General features: G+C 45.0%; 1 protein-coding gene across 6 annotated transcripts in view; it reads right to left on the bottom strand.

The window, feature by feature from the left end:
* Window positions 1-16,238, bottom strand: part of ACSBG2 (acyl-CoA synthetase bubblegum family member 2) — a 143,257-nt gene that overhangs the window by 68,870 nt on the left and 58,149 nt on the right. For 5 of the 6 annotated variants that reach the window (XM_073544291.1, XM_073544316.1, XM_073544298.1 and 2 more), the window contains 2 exons: window positions 4,530-4,641; window positions 726-838 (listed from right to left, as the gene is read on the bottom strand). In XM_073544291.1, coding sequence (XP_073400392.1) covers window positions 726-838; window positions 4,530-4,609 — 193 coding nt within the window. In that variant the 5' untranslated portion in view covers window positions 4,610-4,641. Of the gene's footprint in view, window positions 1-725; window positions 839-4,529; window positions 4,642-8,383; window positions 8,540-16,238 lie in introns of those variants that run through there. The other variant, XM_073544277.1, reaches the window with a different exon arrangement.

Here is a 16,238-nt window from a genome sequence, read left to right on the forward strand (position 1 = left end):
GCTCAAAAACCTGACTCCCTTCCCAGAAACCACGCCTTTTTTGTCTTCGGTTTTTGCGCTTTTTTCCGGCGCGTTTTCAAAACGCATTGAACTAGCCAGAAATGTGGAAAAATGAGCATGCTGCACTTTTTACCGCGATGCGTTTTTTTCGTGGTAAAAAACGCATCAATGTGCACAAAAAGTGCTAAATGCATAGGAATGAATGGGAAGCTTCTTTTTCTCCGCGGGAAAAACCGCGAAAAAAACACTGTGTGTACACAGCCTTAGAGTGCTTTCTGCATTATTGCCCAATGAACCACATCTTTGTAAAGATTATTTACTGTAAATAAACGTCCAACATATTAGGAACTGTAAGGCTAGTTTCACACTAGTGTGTATTCGACGCAGCGCATGGCGCCGCTAAGCCCCGCCCCCTGCCCGCCCCATCCGGTCATCGCCGCCTACTATCGCACATGGACGCTTGCGATCTGCGCACCCCATCTTTAGCATAGGGTGCGCTGCGCTGGCCGTGCGCTAGTAGGATTTTGGCGTGCGCTGCGCACTTTTGAAGGTAAAGATAGGGTGCGCAGATCGCAAGCGTCCATGTGCGATAGTAGGCGGCGATGACCGGATGGGGCGGGCAGGGGGCGGGGCTTAGCGGCGCCGTGCGCTGCGTCGAATAAACGCTAGTGTGAAACTAGCCTTAGGCAGATAAAACGACAAAATAAGAACATATGGGTGCATACCATCCTCCGAAGTAATTTCTGCTTCAACCTTTGCTTCATCACCAAGTTGGTCCATTTTGTTTTCATCAGAAGGTTCAGGCTCAATTTTGGACTGCTCCTGCACAATTTCTTTGCTGCAAAAAAAAAAATAATAGGAACTAATGTAACAACCTACCTAGGAAGGAGATTTGACTATGTATACAAGCCAGACAGGTAACCCAACTGCAGAAGCCCAACCGTACATTAGCATGTACTGCAACTAGTCAACGCATGAAGAACGTGATACATATTCCAGTATTTTTTTAATCAAAATATTTCCATTGAAGAAAGATATAGCTGGAAATAACATGATCAGTATAAGTTACATACATTTGAGCAAAGAGTAAACTTTTTAGTAATTAATAAGACATGTGGGTGCCTAAATTGTCAGAACTGTAGTTCCATCATTAAAAGTGTGGATTTGTGTATCCCCTTAACAGGTACCAAAATATGGCTTTTTTGGCAAGTAAACATTAGGTCTCCAAGTTATGGTGGCAAAAAGAGTAAGCACATTAATCTGTTTTAATGCAGATTAAATCATTTTTGTTGCAGTAGTTAAGGGCCCGTTACACATAGTGATATCGCTAGCAATATCGCTGTAACGTCACTGGTTTTGTGGCGTAGCAGCGATAATGCTAGCGATATCGCTGCATGTGATACTTACCTCTGACCGGCTCCCCTGCTGTCTGTCGCTGATCGCGCGAGAACGTCCTGGACCATTTCTCGTCGGGCGCTTCCTGTGGCGCCGACGAGCAACGCGCAGGCGGAGGACGTCAGGATCGCCGCGTCTGACAGGTAAGTAGCGACCTCCGACCGCTGCTATGTCGCTGGTGAGATCTGCCTGTGTGGCAGCTCACTAGCGACTGCTTAGCGATGCACCAGCAATCCATATAGTTGTCGGGATCGCTGGTGCATCGCTTAAGGGGGTTTTACACATAGCGATATCGCTAGCAATATCGCTAAAACGTCACTGATTTTGTGACGTTCTAGCGATATCACTAGCGATATCGCTATGTGTGATACTTGCCTCCGACCGGCTTCCCCGCTGTCCATCGCTGATCGCGCGAGAATGTCCAGCTCCATTTCTCGTCGTCTGCTTTCTGCTGGGCTTCCTGCTGTGTGAGACGAGCGACGCGTGGAGGCAGGCGGACGTCAGGATCGCTGTGTGTGAAAGGCGAGTATTGTGCGCTGCGTTGCTGCTGCATCGCTGTGAGATCTTCCTGTGTGGAAGCTCACTAGCGATCATTTAGCGATGCACCAGCGATCCTGACCGGGTCGTATCGCTGGTGCATCGCTAAATGTAAAAGGGCCTTTAGTATAACGGTACCCTTAGTTCTGTTTTAGAAACATTCATAGTCTAAATTGTATGCTAATGAATCATCAGTGTAGCAAAATTACCTGTCACTGACAGGAGGTAGGGAATAGAAAGAGCACATGAGACCTGTAAGTGCCATGTCCCACCCTGTTACACTAGTAACTCATTAGCATTTATCCAAGAAAAGTAATGATTTAATCAATATTAAAAGCACCTTTGCATACATGCCATCAGTTTGGGGTATAAAATCCCAACAGGAGCCCTTAATGTTTGCCTCTGATTGCACAACCACTCTAATGTAACAGGATCTACAAATATTTGTGTTATTGCCATTTAAGCAGCTGATCACCAAATGAAAAAAAATGCAGTCTTAAAGTGTAACTGTGAATATAACCGATTTTTTACTGCTTAAGCTGTTGTAATGCTTTTTGGTATGTTGTGAGAATATAAGGGAGGAATATATAATATATACAGTTAGGTCCATATATATTTGGACAGAGACAACATTTTTCTAATTTTGGTTCTTGACATTACCACAATGAATTTTAAACAAAACAATTCAGATACAGTTGAAGTTCAGACTTTCAGCTTTCATTTAAGGGTATCCACATTAAAATTGGATGAAGGGTTTAGGAGTTTCAGCTCCTTAACATGTGCCACCCTGTTTTTAAAGGGACCAAAAGTAATGGGACAGATTAAATAATTGTAAATAAAATGTTCATTTCTAGTACTTGGTTGAAAACCCTTTGTTGGCAATGACTGCCTGAAGTCATGAACTCATGGACATCACCAGACGCTGTGTTTCCTCCTTTTTGATGCTCTGCCTTCACTGCGGTGGTTTTCAGTTGCTGTTTGTTTGTGGGCCTGTCTGAAGTTTAGTCTTTAACATGTGAAATGCATTTTCAATTGGGTTGAGATCAGGTGACTGACTTGGCCATTTAAGAATATTCCACTTCTTTGCGTTAATAAACTCCTGGGTTGCTTTGGCTTTATGTTTTGGGTCATTGTCCATCTGTAGTATGAAATGACGACCAATCAGTTTGGCTGCATTTGGCTGGATCTGAGCATACAGTATGGCTCTGAATACCTCAGAATTCATTTGGCTGCTTCTGTCCTGTGTTACATCATCAATAAACAGTAGTGACCCAGTGCCACTGGCAGCCATGCATGCCCAAGCCATCACACTGCCTCCGCCGTGTTTTACAGATGTGGTATGCTTTGGATCCTGAGCTGTACCACAACTTCGCCATACTTCTCTTTCCACCATTCTGGTAGAGGTTGATCTTGGTTTCATCTGTCCAAAGAATGTTCTTCCAGAACTGTGCTGACTTTTTTAGATGTTTTTTAGCAAAGTCCAGTCTAGCCTTTTTATTCTTGATGCTTATGAGTGGCCTGCACCGTGCAGTGAACCCTCTGTATTTGCTTTCATGCAGTCTTCTCTTTATGGTAGATTTGGATATTGATACGCCTACCTCCTGGAGAGTGTTGTTCACTTGGTTGGCTGTTGTGAAGGGGTTTTTCTTCACCATGGAGACTATTCTGCGATCATCCACCACTGTTGTCTTCCGTGGGTGCCCAGGTCTTTTTTGCATTGATGAGTTCACCAGTGCTTTCTTTCTTTCTCAGGATGTACCAAACTGTAGATTTTGCCACTCCTAATGTTGTAGCAATTTCTCGGATGGATTTTTTGTTTTTGCAGCTTAAGGATGGCTTGTTTCACCTGCATGGAGAGCTCCTTTGACCACTTTCCTTCACAGCAAAACCTTCCAAATATAAGCACCACACCTCAAATCAACTCCAGGCCTTTTATCTGCTTAATTGAGAATGACATAATGAAGGGATTGCCCACACCTGTCCATGAAATAGCTTTGGAGTTATTTGTCCAATTACTTTTGGTCCTTTTAAAAACAGGGTGGCACATGTTAAAGGAGCTGAAACTCAAACCCTTCACCCAATTTTAATGTGGATACCCTCAAATGAAAGCTGAAAGTCTGAACTTCAACTGCATCTGAATTGTTTTGTTTTAAATTCATTGTGGTAATGTCTAGAACCAAAATTAGAAAAATGTTGTCTATGTCCAAATATATATTGGCCTAACTGTATATAAAAGCAGGGTGTGCCCTCGCCATCATGTTTATGGAAGCAGACATGTTCCCCCAAAATGGTGCATGAGAGAGGGTCCCAGCATGTGGGGCAGCAATACATCAGTGCTACACTGCTCTGTTACCATTGACTATAGAAGGAATATAAATGGAGGACAGAGTCCAGTAATTTGACGACCAAGAGAGTAATTAATATTCCAGATGCCTAAAGTGTTTTGTGTAGAATTATATACACAATTTCATGTATTTGTTGAAAATACAATTATGTTACAGGAAAATCCCAAGTTGTGTAACGAAAGCATCTCAACTCAATTGCTGCAGATTGGCAGTGAAATAAGAATGCAGTACACCTTAGTTTAAGGAGCTTACTTTGGTGAGGAAGTTACCAATATATCACTCAAGCAGACATCCTGTTCTGTGGACTCATGTGGCTTTACATGTACTTCCATAGCAGACCTCTCTGAATCACACTCCAGTGTCACTAAAAAACCAAAAAAAACACAAAACAAAAAACACATTCTTAGTCCAAGTATAGTAAACAATAGACATGACATTCCCATATACTCAAGTTATTAAATCTCGCTTGTATCCTACTATTCTCCAGCACCAGCTTTCCTAGCTTAGGGTCTACAGCCTGAGAGAAACCACAATAACCCTGGTATCTGTCACTGCGAATGGCATAGATGTCACGAGTTATCTGTGTAATGAGGAATTACATGTGATGAGACTCCTTAGGGGGGTTGTTCAGTTAAAGTAAGTTACCACCTATCCACAGGTGATACTTCTTGCTCAGTGGAAGGCAGTCGAACGAATAGGTAAAGCAGGCATTTTTTATCCTGGTTGGGAAGCTTATCTCAGTTACAAAATTTAGCAGAGGGTAAAGGGCCTTTCTCACATAGCGAGATCGCTAAAGCGTCACAGATTTTGTGATGCAACAGCTATCTCGCTTTGTGTGACATGTACCTGCGACCGCCCCCGCCCCCTGCTGGATATCACTGATCGTGCCTGAATGGCCTGGGCCATTTTTTCGTCCTTGGCGTCCCGCTGGCCGGCATGCATCGCTGTGTTCGGCGCCGACTAGCGACATCGCAGAACTCATGGACGCAGGCAGAAGTCGTCAGAATCGTTGCAGTGTGACAGGTAACAGCGACCCCCAACGGATCGCTGTATCGCTGCTGTGTCGCTGGAGAGATCTGCCTGTTTGGCAGCTCACTAGCGACCATTTAGCGGTGCACCAGCGATCCTGACCGGGTCGTATCGTTGTCGGGATCGCTGGTGCATCGCTCAATGTAACGGGACCCTTTGATGTGGGACCACTAATCTGTTCATTCTCTACAGGGCTGTAGAGTGTGGGGGTAAAGTGCAGGGCTGCAGAGTGCTCACTGCTGTAGAGTGCAGCACTCAGCAACCTCCTAAGGAATGAACGGAGCGGAAGTTGAGAATGTGAGCTGCGTCACCTTGCCATCAAGAATAGAAGTGCCCAGTTCTGCAAATTGGTTCGAATCCAAGTGGTCAGACCCACACTAAACAAGTTATCATCCAACACTGAAAGTTAAAACCTAGTGTCTTCAGTTATGTTAAAACCCATATAATCCAAAAAAAAAAAAAATAACTAAGCAAACAGCCAAATTATAGATTGTAGCCTGTGTCTTAAGAGCAGATTTTTGACTGATCAGTGAGGATTTTACAACCTGTACCCCACCGATCAGCAATATGCAATTCCTGAAATTTATAGACTTTTACAAAATTATAGTTACACTATAAACATTGCCTAGCCAGAAGATAAGTGCTGTGTTTGAATAATTGTTAGTGCTTAGGCCTCTTTCACACTTCCGTTTTTGACCATCAGTCAAAATATGCCAGGTTTTGAAAAAACGGATCCGCCATTTTTTTTTGCGGATCCGTTTTTTTCCCCATTGAGTAGCATTACTGGTGGATCTTGACGGATGGCCATCCGTTGGATCCGTTGTTTTGCGGATCCGCCAAATTTTTTGCGTCCGCCGGCATGCCTGGACGGACCTTGCAACTTTTTTTTGCTGTTGGATCCGCATTTTCCAGTGCGCATGCCCGGAGAAAGGAAGTCAGGGAGAAAATTAACCCTGAAATCCTTTCTGGCGGATGAAAAAAACTCTCGCCAGCGGTTCTTTTAAAATTCTTCATTCTGCGGATCCGTCACAAAACGGATCCTGTGGCATCCGTTCACGTCAGTTAGGAACGGATCCGCTTTTCTGCCTTTTTGGCGGATTTTAACTGACACAAAAAACTGAAGTGTGAAAGAGGCCTAATGTGACCTGAGATAATTCATACCTACCGCCACATTGGAGGAGATAAATCCATGCAGCTCAAAGATGGTCTATGACAACAGGTGACATAGCACTTCAGTTCCTGAGATCAGTGACCCCAGACATTTATAACCTATCCTGTGATTAGTCAAGACAAGTTTGTAACCTACTAACCACAGTAAGTGTGCACTGGGTAAATCCATAATTGTAAGGCATCATGAATGCAGCACTAAACAATTCTATTTTAATTGTACATTGCAAAATAAGTGGCTTCATTTCCAGAAAGCATGAATGACTATTATATCACTAATTAGAGAATGTATGACAGCTTTGCCATGAGAAATCAATTTGATAACCTGTTAAAAACCGCATGTTGTACATATACGCTTATGATCCTGAGCGGGTTCTAGCACACCATGTAATCTCCGACAGCCAGGACCTCAAGAACAAAATAGAAGCAGTCTAAGATTTGCATTCTCTATTGTAGGTCACAATTTTGAAAGGAAACCCCTAAAGTGAATCACAGACAGCATGAATTACAAACCCCCTGCATAATTGCAGCGGTGTGCAATTTACTGTGAATTGCCGCAGTGTTTCAGAGAAAACATTGTGAAAAGTCAACCGGGGACTATGCGCTTCAGATGAGCAGTCCAAGACCAGTCTCCAGAGCCTACACCTCACTCTGTTCCCCAGGATGTAAAAGACTATGCACACATTGGGAGACACTAGACAGTCATGAACATCAGGGATGGGAGAAACGGAAAGGATCGGGCATCTGAGATACAGTTCCTGGCCGGCATTTCAATTGATGCTTACTTTGAAATGCTGCAGCACTTTATAGTAAAACCTACATGGCTACAATTAAACAGTGAGTATTTCCTGCTCCACATGGTTCAGTCAGCAGGAAAATATGGTCAGGAGCTCATTGTATCAAGGCACAGGTGCTGAATCTCAGTTGCCAAAAAAGTACAGTCTAATGTTTAAATTAACAAGTTACCTACAACTATTTTAAGGGAATCTGTCACCAGGTTTTAGCTACCTCATCTAAGAGCAGTATAATCTAGAGAAAGACCCTGATTCCAGTAATGTATCACTGTTTACTGTGTGCAGTAGTTGTGATAGCCTTGTCCGTTTTTAGATGTAGCAGAGCTATCTATGACGAGATCCCTGATTAGCAGCTTTGCTTGTATATTGTAGGTTGACAGTAATCTCCTAATCAGTAATGAGGGCAGATGTGGACCAGGATGCACACTGGCAGCTAGTCCTGTAGTGATCATCTCCTGATGATAAAAACACTAATTGTACTGGAACAGCACACAGCCTAGTAAGTGACATCCCTGAAAACAGTGACTCAGCTCTTACCATATGTTATCCTGCCCTCAGGTTACATAAAATCCTGCAGATTCCTTAAAGTATCTCAAAACAAATACCACAAAACTGTTAGCATTAAACCAGTTAGTGCATCTTGGTTCAGATTTTTGGTTATCTGGGCTAGTATTTGACCAATGTGAAATTCCCTTGAAAATACTGATCTATTTATTTTGTCCAAATTGTAAAGAAAAAAAAAAAACATTCGATGGATAAAATTGCTAATAAAAGTTATCTGGTCAAAACAGACCAAAGTATTGTTTTTAAATGGGATCAACAAAATCACCCATATGTATAAAATGGAGGTGGGCACTGCATACATACAATTCTTTATTTCAAATATAGACTTGTTAATATAAATATATACATATTTTATGTAAATGTTTTAATATAAAAATGAAGGATCAGATTATACATAAGTATACCTACAAGATAGTACTATACAAATACTAAATAAAATGAGAGTTACTACAAGATAATAGAGAAGCCATTAAAATACTGGTTTATGTGCACTGCTTAATTTCAGAGATTAAGAAAGCACCCATTTTGTAGCCGATTGTTAACAATACTTACATAGCATTTTGGCAGCCAAATGTTCCCTGATGCAATGTGTAATGTCCGCCTTGCTCCACGCCAGTAGCATTGACTGTTAAAAACAGTCCCCATCAAAATGCCTAGTAGTGGTGTGACATCACCCTGTTGCCTCTCTGTAATTGGAAGGCAACCATCAGCCCACAGCACCATCTGCTTGTATGGCTACACGTCAGGGATGTGCTGACAGCCCACCCCCAGCACTACGACACCGTGCTGCATCACAAGCTTCCCCGAGGATGTGCATATCATTTCCTTTTCTACTAGTACACAGCTGAGGTTACTCTCGGTCAGATGAGAATAGAGCCAGGGGAAAGGCAAGAAAAAACAACGCCCAGCCAAAAGGAATTACACAGGTGGATGGAACTGGTAGCTAAAGCAGGATATTTTTATTAGGGGAAAAAAAAGCCCAAAAATAAAAAACAAAAACACAACCCAGCCGACAAATCTAAAAACAAAAAGACATTCAAAACGAATGTGCACTTCATAGTTGCAACTTATTACGTGTTAAAGCAGATCATCCTGTTTTCTCAGTTATGACCAGGCCAAATTCTACAATTCTGAGCAGTGTCACTTTATGGGGTAATAACTCTGGAACGCTTCAGCGGATTATAGTGTTTCGGAAACATTTTTTGTGACATATCGTACATCATGATAGTGGCAACATTTATTTGCTATGACTGGCGTTTAAATTTGTTAAAAAATATATTATATTGTAATATAATGTATTGGCAAATGAGAAAACTTGAAAGTTTTGCAATTTTCAAACTTTTCATTTGTATGCCCTTACAACAGTTACACCACACAATAGAAGTGACATCATTCTAAAAACTGCACCCCTCGAGGTGCTCAAAACCACATTGAAGTTTATTAACCCTTCAGATGTTTCACAGGAACTGAAGTGTGGAAGGCAAAAATGAACATTTACTTTTTTTCACAACATTTTAAATTTAGACTCATTTTTAATTTTCACAAAAGTAACTGGAGAAAATAAGTATTAGACCTACCGGTAATGAGGTTTCCAGGAGTCCATGCTGACAGTACCATTGGAGGATGTCCTCCTCCTCCTTACAGGGACAGGAAAGCACACGAGAGGTTGAAAGGTCCCGTCCCATCCACTTTCCCTCAGTGATTTAAGGAGTACCACAGTGTGGATAATGCAAATAACACTTTAATGAAAAAAATCATTACAGCATATGACATAACATGAACAGGGAGGGAACTACCCGTGCGGTCAGGATGGACTCCTGGAAACATCATTACCGATAGGTCTAATACCTATTTTCCAGGACGTCCACCTGACAGCACAATTGGAGAGTACCAAAGCACCTCCCTCAGGATGGGATTACCACCTTGAGAACCTCTCTCTCAAATGCGGTCTGTTGACCAGAAAGCACGTCAAGCTTGTAGTGCTTGCAAAATGTGTCAAGTCTGGCCCAGGTTGCTGCCCTACAGATTTGCTCTACTGAGGCACCTGCTCACTCGGCCCAAGAGGCCGATATCGCCCTGGTAGAGTAGGCCCTTAGGCTATCTGGCGGGTTAGTGCCTTCAGATTGGTAGGGGTTTGAGATTATTGAAGTAATCCATCTTGTGGTGGATGTCTTAGAGGCTTTTTTCCCCCTTATTCCTTCTCCCAAAAAGGAGGAATAGGTTTGGGTGAATGAGCCAACTGTTAGTGGCCTCTAGATAGTCTATAACAGCACGTCTCACGTCTAGAGAGTGGAGACTCTGTTCCTTCCCTTTGCGAGGGTTGTCACAGAAGGATGGTAACACTATCTCCTGGTTTAAATTTTGGCTAGAGGCTACCTTCAGAATAAATGCCGGGTCTAATCTCAGGATTATACAGTCTTCTCTGATTTGGAGATATGGATCCTTGGTGGACAGGGCCTGGAGCTCCCCAATTCTCTTAGCCGTGGTGATGGCTACGAGAAATGCAGTCTTCCGTGCGAGAATCGAGATGGACATCTCACTGGGAACATAAGGATTCTTACAAAGGGATCTAAGGCCCAAGCTAAGGTCCCAAGGTGGGGCGAGTTGCCCGATTGTAGGGCATAGCCGTTCTGTGGCCCTTATGAACCTTACTACCCAAGGGTGAGAAGCCAAGGGATAATCAAAGAAGGAGCTCAGGGCCGAAATCTGGACTATTAAAGTGCTGGGTTTAAGGCCTTTATTAAACCCCGACTGCAGGAAGTTTAGGATGCTAGGGAGGTCAGGTGTACCTGACAAAGTCAGACCTGCCACCCTCCAGACAGAACCTCTTCCATATCTTTAGGTATATTGCGGATGTGACCGTTTCCTGCTGGCCTGTAGAGTATATATGACCTGATCTGATAAGCCTTTTGCTTTCAGGATGTCCCTTTAAGGATCCAGGCCGAGAGGTGAAGTCATGCTGGATTCGGGTGGCAGATCGGGCCTTGGTGGATCACATCTTTCTTCAGAGGGAGCTCGATTGGGCTTTCCAGTGCCATGGCCCCCCAGTAGTGGAAACCAACTTCTTCTCGGCCAGAAAGGGACAACCATCATCACCTTTGCGTGGTCCTCGCGGATCATCCCGAGTACTGCCGGGATGAGTGCCAGCGGTGGGAACGCGTATGAGAGGTTCTTCCCAGACCTGGCTCAGGGAATCTATGCCTTCCGGATGGCCCGCAGGGCTCAAGGAGTAGAATCTGGAGACCGAGTTTTTTCTGTTTGCGAATAAATCTATTCCAGTGGTCCCGCAGAGCTGACACAGTTGGTGGAATATCTCCTGGTTCAGCTCCCACTCTGTCGGGCAGACCTGCTGTCTGCTCAGATAGTCCACTACTACATTCTGGGAACCCTCCAGGTGAATTGCAGTTACTGAGAGGACTACGCCTTCTGCCCAGGAAAATATTTTCTCTGCGAGGGTCTGAAGTGGTTGATGCCTGGGACCTCCCTGGTGCTTCAGGAACGAAACTGCTGTCACATTGTCGGACAATATTCGGATGTGTTGATTCTTTAGGGTAGTCCGGTTTAGTCTTAGGGTCTTGCAATCCGCATAAAGTTCCCTGAAATTGGATGACCTGTCTGATGTCTTCTGGCCATCTGCCCTGAAAGATCTTCCCTTCTACATGGGCTCCCCATCCCCACGTGCTGGCGTCTGTGGTGACTACTACATATGGAGAGGTAGTCCATAGTACGTCCACCTGCAGGTTTTCGGGCTGTGTCCACCATCGAAGCGATTTCCTTACATGCCCTGGAAGATTTATGGGTCTGTCGAGAGAGGACAGACGCCGGTCCCATATCAAGAGAATCTCCTTTTGTAAGGGTCTCGAAAGGAACTGAACCCATCTGACACACAGAATGCATGCTGTCACATAAGCCCCAGAACCTTCATGGCCGCTCTTGTGGAGGCACGGCGTTTCAGGTGGTCTTTAATTTTGTTTTGTATTGCCTCCTGCTTTTCTTCTGGTTGAAGAGATATTCTGCATCCTGAGTCGAGGAGTACCCCGAGGAAGACCTTCCCGTTTTCTGGTATCAGGTCTGACTTCTGCCAGTTGATAATCCAGCCTAGGAACTCCATTACTGTTATCCGATCCTGCCACCAGGAGGAAATTGTCTAAGTATGGTATAATCACGATTCCTTGGCTTCTCAGGTAGGCCACTACCTCCGCTACCAGCTTTGTGAAGATTCGGGGGGGCCGAGGCCAGCCCGAATGGGAGGCATTGGAACTGGAAGGTCTGTGTTAGAAGTTTGACTGCAAACGTTAGCAATTTCTGAGATGAGGGATGGATCGGGACCTGATCGTAAGCGCTCTTCAGGTCGAGAGTGCACATGACAGCATCCCGGTCTAGGAGATGGATTGCTGACCCAATTGATTCCATGCGGAATCTTTTGTACCTGACCCAGGTGTTTAACGGCTTTAGATTTATAATAGTTCGGGCCTTGCCGGATCGTTTTGCGATGGAGAATAGCGAGTAGTGCCCCTTGCCCGCCTCTGTCAGGGGAACTGGCGCTATAACCGCTGAACTGACCATTTCTTGTAGGTCTGGCCACATGGCAGAGTCTGTCGGGACTACAGTGGGGGAAACCACCATGGTTACTTACCGGTAGCCGGTTTTTCCAGAGCCCATGACAGCACCACATGAGAGAGGGATCCGCCCCGCCAGGACCCTACTGAAACATAAGGAGTGGCACCTCTCCCCTGCTTCAGTTGGATTACAGAGCATTGAGAGGACTTCCCGGTTAGTTACATCACCACATCACACAAATGCACCCGACTATTGTGCACACCCATTTGGTGAAAAAAAGGGGGGGGGGGGGAAAATATACGGGTGCTGTCATGGGTTCTGGAAAAACCGGCTACCGGTAAGTAACCATGGTGGTTTTCCCTTCACCCATGACAGCACCACATGAGAGATTTTTGGTGACTTGGAAACACCTTAGGGAGGACCACCGCTTGCAGCACCCTTCTACCAAAGGTTAAGTCAGCAGAGGAGGATAGATTTAATCTATAGTGTTTAAAAAAGGTTGAGGGTGAGGCCCAGGTAGCGGCCTTACAAATTTGCTCAATTGATACCTCTGCTTTTTCAGCCCAGGAGGTCACCACGGCTCTGGTGGAATGAGCCTTGATGCCGTCAGGAATCGGAACGCCACTAGCTGAGTAGGCTACACTAATGGCCTCCCTAATCCATCTGGCAATAGTCCCTTTTGATACTCCGTAACCCTTCCTGGCAACCTGGAAGGCTACAAATAGGGACTGGGACCTCCTCCACTGGCTAGTCACTGATATGTACTCTAAGAAGGCTCTTTTGACATCTAGATTATGGAATTTCTCCTCTTGCTGGGTTTTTTGGATTCTCACAGAAGGAGGGGAGGACAATTTCCTGGCTACGATGGAAATCTAATACAACTTTCGGTAAGTAAACAGGGGACAACCCTGTCTTGGTACACCTGGGTATAAGGTGGGTTAACTGAGAGGGCCTGCAAGTCACTCTACGTGCCGATGTAAGGGCCACTAAAATAATGGTTTTTAGGGTAAGGTATTTCACTGGTATTTGTTGCACAGGTTCAAATGGCTCCCTCGTGAGAGCTTCTAACACCAGGTTTAGATCCCAGGGAGCTATTTTTGGCAAGGGGATTGGCCTAGACCTGTGGCAGGATTTAATGAATCTAGCTACCCATCTGTTTGCTGCTATATTACAATTATAGAGAGCGCCTAGTGCTGAAACAGGTACTTAGAGTGTATTTACCGCTAGGCCTAGTTGTAGTCCTGCCTGCAGGATCTCTAAGATAGATCAAGAACCCCCGATCAAGGCTAACTGTTTTCCTAGGAACTGCAGAAACTTATTCCATGTCCTACAGTATATATTGGTTGTTACTGGCTTTCTACTTTTCATCAGTGTAGCCACCAACCCCGGGGAGAAACCTCTATCTTTTAAAAGTGACCTCTCAAATTCCACGCTGTCAGATGGAGCCCCTTGACTTGCTTGTGGAATACCGGACCCTGAGTTAGCAGGTCTGGAATCTCTGGCAGCACCCATGGGTCTGAGAGGGACATCATCTGTAGTAGCGAAAAACCAGGGCCTTTTTGGCCAGAACGGGGCTATCAAGATCACTCTGCCCTAATCCACTCTTATTTTCTTCACTACCGCCGGGATTAGAGCTACCGGGGGAAAGGCGTAACTCAGTTTGAAGTTCCACAGAATTTGCAATGCGTCTACTGCCCATGGGTCTTCTTTTGGGTTTAATGAACAGAATCCCTTTACCTGCCTGTTGCTTTTGTTGGCAAAGAGGTCTATTACTGGCTCTCCCCAGAGTTGTACTATCTTTTGAAACACTAAGTGATTTAGGGCCCATTCTCCCTGTCTTAACGTGTTGCGGCTTAGAAAATCGGCCTGTATGTTCTCTGCCCCTCTGATGTGTAAGGCCGTTAGAGTAGGTGTCGTTCTGCTCTGTGAAAGATCTCGCTGGTTTCGCTCATTAGGGAGTGTGACCTTGTCCCTCCCTGGTGGTTGATATAAGCCACTGTCACTCTGTTGTCCGACATGATCCGGACATTGCGACATTCTAGACTGGGGATGAATGTCTTTAGGGCTTTGTTTACTGCCCTTAATTCTCTTAGGTTGGAGAATGCGTTTTGTTCTTGACGTCCCCAGGACCCCTGGGCTGCCTGTCCTCTCAGGTATGCTCCCCACTCCGAGGAGCTTGCGTCCGTTAGAATCACGTCAGATACTGGCCTGTGCCACAATGTACCTGCTGCTAGGTTTGTTCTGTCCAGCCACCATCTGAGTTTTTGACTTCCCTGGAAAGTTCCAGCCTTCCTTCTAAATGCCCTCTTAGCAATTTCTGTGCTGATAGAATCTCTGCTTGCAGTTGACGGGTATGAAATTGTGCTCAACTGACCGCTGGGATACTGGCTGTCAGAGTGCCTAGTAAGGACATTGCCCCTCTCAGGGTCGTGTGAGGTTGGTCTATTGCTGCCAAGGTCATATTCCTCACCTTCTCCACCTTTGCCTCTGGTAAGAGACAAATCTGCTGTTCCAAGTCTAAGATGAATCCCAAAAATGTTTGTCTATTTAGGGGTTGTAGCCTTGACTGATATTTACCATCCAGCCCAGTCTCTGCAGGGTCTGTTACCCTTTCCACTTGTTCTACGCAGTGAAGTTCCGAGTTGCCCACAATTAGAAAATCGTCTAAGTAGGGTATTATAATTGTGTTGTGGATTCGGAGGAAGGCTGTCATCTCCGCTACGACCTTCGTAAACACTCTCGGGGCTATGGATATGCCGAATGGAAGGGCTCTGAACTGAAAATGTCTGAGGTTGCCCTGGATGTAGAGAGCTACCCTTAAGTACTTCTGGTACTCTGGATGGATCGGGATGTGGTAATAGGCATCCTTTAAGTCGACTATGGCCATAAAGCAATTGTGGTGTAACAGCTTTATGGCCGAAGCGACTGACTCCATTTTGAAAGTCTGGTTTTCCATCCATTGGTTGAGGCCTCTGAGATTTATATTTGTTATGAATGAATGATCCGTTTTTTTTATTAGGAAGAGGGGCGAGTTTGTCCAGCAGACCTAGGATCTCTGCTTCTAGGGCTGACTGCTCTTCCAACCCTTTCCTGACAGGGGTCACCACAAACGATGCTCTCGGCCATTGAAAAAAGGAAATTTTAGGCCTTTTTTGATGATGTTTAAAATCCAAGTGTTGGAAGATATTTTCCTATTCCTGATAAAAGAGCATCAGTCTCCCCCCTACAGGGACATTGGCGTCATTAAGGGGACTTTTTTTGCAGATGAAGTGGCTCCTCCAAACATGAATCCGGATTCTCTCTTTTGTCCTCCCATCTTTTCCGATCCCCCGGGGGACGGCCTCTATTGAATTTTCCCCTCCGAAAGGGCGGTCTTCTTTGATCTCCCATAAATCTGGGAAAGCCTTTCTTTCTATCCCCAGCTTTTTCGAGGATGTCGTCTAAACTTTTTCCGAAAAGAAATTGTCCATCACACGGCAGAGAGCATAATTTAGCTTTTGACTGTATATCTCCTGGACAGCCTTTAAGCCATAATGCCCGCCTTGCGGCGTTTGATAACCCCACTGCCCTCGCCTGTCAACCTCATGGAATCGGCAGAGGTGTCAGCCAAAAAGGCGGCTGCTCCGTGTAGCAGATACATCTCTCCCAAATTTTTTTCCCTTGACACCTTGGATGCGAGTTTTTCTTCCAGCTGCTGTAACCAGATCATTAAGGATCGGGCTGTGCAGGTGTCGGCTATTGCCGGTTTCAGGCCCCCTGCCGCTGCTTCCCATGTATGTCTTAGGTAGGAGTGTGCTTTCTTATCTAGCGGATCTCTCAGCACTCCTGAGTCTTCTAGGGGCAGGGC

This window comes from Dendrobates tinctorius, unplaced genomic scaffold, assembly GCF_039654945.1.
Source record: "Dendrobates tinctorius isolate UK_male_01 unplaced genomic scaffold, ASM3965494v1 ptg000011l, whole genome shotgun sequence".
NCBI lineage: Eukaryota > Metazoa > Chordata > Amphibia > Anura > Dendrobatidae > Dendrobates > Dendrobates tinctorius.